Consider the following 2,337-nt stretch of genomic DNA (forward strand, 5'->3'; position numbering starts at 1 on the left):
GGATCTCTGTGAGTTCGAGACCAACCTGGTCTACAGAGCTAGTTCCAGGACAGGCTCCAAAACCACAGAGAAACCCTGTCTCGAAAAACCAAAAAAAAAACAAAAACAAAAAAGAACAGAAAGTGCTCTTAACTGCTGAACTTCAGCCCTAGAATGTCTCTTTAACACTAATTCTGATTCTCATTTGTAAAAGTCAGATATAAGCAATGTATATGTAATACAGAATACAATCTTTATCTGCTTCTTTACTGTCTGACCACAGAAGGCTGATTACCTGTGTATTTCCAGGTGACATCCTCCAGCAGCAAGTTGCTGTCTTTCGGCATGTATTTATTAAGCCAGGCCCAACAGTGGACCTGCTGGTCAGTTGGAGAGATCATGAAGAAACTGAAAATGAGATTCCCCCCATAAAAAAATAGTCAAAACCAAAAGGCCAAAGAAGAATCAGGACCAATCAAGTTCTCGTGTAGTTTCAGAGTCCCACAGAAAACACTCTTGGAAATAATCTCTTACCTTTCAAGGAAGGCTATTTCACCATTCTAGATTCTATACCAATAATGGCAAAATTACACAGACTTATTAACATTCATAAAGAATACTCTCCTATTAGTAGGAGATACGTCTACACCCAGTTTTACTACATAATTTCTGTTTTTGTTTTGTGTTCTTGGACAGTCTCACTTTATAGACCAAGCTAGCCCAGAACTCCTCATGTAGCCCAAGTTGGCCTTATACTTGTAAACCTGCTTCAGACCCCTGACATTATAGGTATGAGCCACACACCTAACAAGAGTTTCTTCTTTCCGTTTGCCTTTGCTGATTTATTTATAGCTGCCTAATGATAAAGATGGGAGTTTATGAAATAGTTTCTGAGTCCCTAGGACTTTGGGCTCCAGAGAAGCATTGAGTGCTCTGCTTCCAGAGCCCTTAAAGTATCAGTTTAATGGAGGGAGCAGAAGGGATGGAAGCTCAGCTCACCTGCGTTTGTTCAGGCGTGCAATGCTGCAGTCATTTTCGTACCCTCCATACTCGTTGAGCATGCCAGTATGCACAATGTGGCCTACGGGCACATCCAGGTCATTGGAGAAAAGGTACTGCAGACTTTCTAATGCCTGGTCCCCAGTGGACTGTAAGGAAAGGGATCAGGCAAGGACAGTAAACACAGGATCACCCAACAGCATAACCATCCAGCATTGCACCTTGCTGAGAAAATTCAGTGACACACACCCACATGACATTAGCAGGTTTACTGTTCTGTAAGAAGCCATGAGTAAAGTTAACATTCAGTACTTAAGATAAATGGGACATTCTAGGGGAATTAAAAACTATGTTATAGGGGGCTGGAGAGACGCCTCAGAGGTTAAGAGCATTGCCTGCTCTACCAAAGGTCCTGAGTTCAATTCCCAGCAACCACATGGTGGCTCACGACCATCTGTGATGGGGTCTGGTGCCCTCTTCTGGCCTGACAGACAGAATATTGTATACATAATAAATAAATAAATATTTTTAAAAAAAAACTATGTTATAGAACTTAAAATTTATGAAAAATACAATTATACAGATAAACCGCTAAAATAATCTAGTTTTTTCAGAATCAGTTTTTTTTTTTAATTTTTATTTTATATGCATCGGTGTAAAGATCCTAAGTTACAGACAGTTGTGAGCTGCCATGTAGGTGCTGGGAATTGAACCCGTGTCCTCTGGAAGAGCAGTCTGTGCTCTTAACCACTGAGCCATCTCTCTAGCCCCTGAATCAGTTTTAAAATAGCAGCTGAAAAATAGGCATTTGGGGGCTAGAGAGATGGCACAGTGGTTATGAGAACTGACTGTTCTTCCAGGATTTGAGTTCAATTCCCAGCACAGAGGGCAGCTCACAACCATCTACAACTACAGTCTCATGGGATTCGGTGAGCCTCTTCTGGTGTGCAGATTCACATGCAGACAGAACACTCATATATATAAACTTATCTTTGCTGGGCGGGTGGCACTCAGGAGGCAAAAGCAGGCAGATCTCTGAATGAGAGGTCAGCCTGGTCTAAGAGCGAGTTCTAAGACAGCCAGGACAACACAGAAAAACCCTATCTCAAAAAAAAAGAGAGAAAAACAAAATAGGCATTTAGGGGCTGGAGAGGTGATTCAGCAATTAAGAGTACTAGCTGTTCTAGAGAACCTGGGTCAATTCCCAGCACACACTTGGCAGTTCACACATCTGTAACTCCAATCCCAGGGGACTCCAGTGACCTCTTCTGGCTTTGTCAGGCACTGCGTACACATGGTGCATAGGTATCCATTTAGACAAAATGACCATACACATGAAATTAAAAAAAAAAAAAAAAA

General features: G+C 41.7%; 1 protein-coding gene across 1 annotated transcript in view; it reads right to left on the reverse strand.

Moving 5' to 3' along the window:
- Pdpr (pyruvate dehydrogenase phosphatase regulatory subunit) overlaps positions 1–2,337 on the reverse strand; it is a 36,655-nt gene that overhangs the window by 11,961 nt on the left and 22,357 nt on the right. The window contains exons 12-14 of the mRNA XM_026777601.1: positions 2,171–2,209; positions 979–1,127; positions 275–387 (exon numbers count right to left, since the gene is read on the reverse strand). Coding sequence (XP_026633402.1) covers positions 275–387; positions 979–1,127; positions 2,171–2,209 — 301 coding nt within the window. The remainder of the gene's footprint in view (positions 1–274; positions 388–978; positions 1,128–2,170; positions 2,210–2,337) is intronic.

This window comes from Microtus ochrogaster, chromosome 4 (assembly GCF_000317375.1).
Source record: "Microtus ochrogaster isolate Prairie Vole_2 chromosome 4, MicOch1.0, whole genome shotgun sequence".
Classification (NCBI taxonomy): domain Eukaryota; kingdom Metazoa; phylum Chordata; class Mammalia; order Rodentia; family Cricetidae; genus Microtus; species Microtus ochrogaster.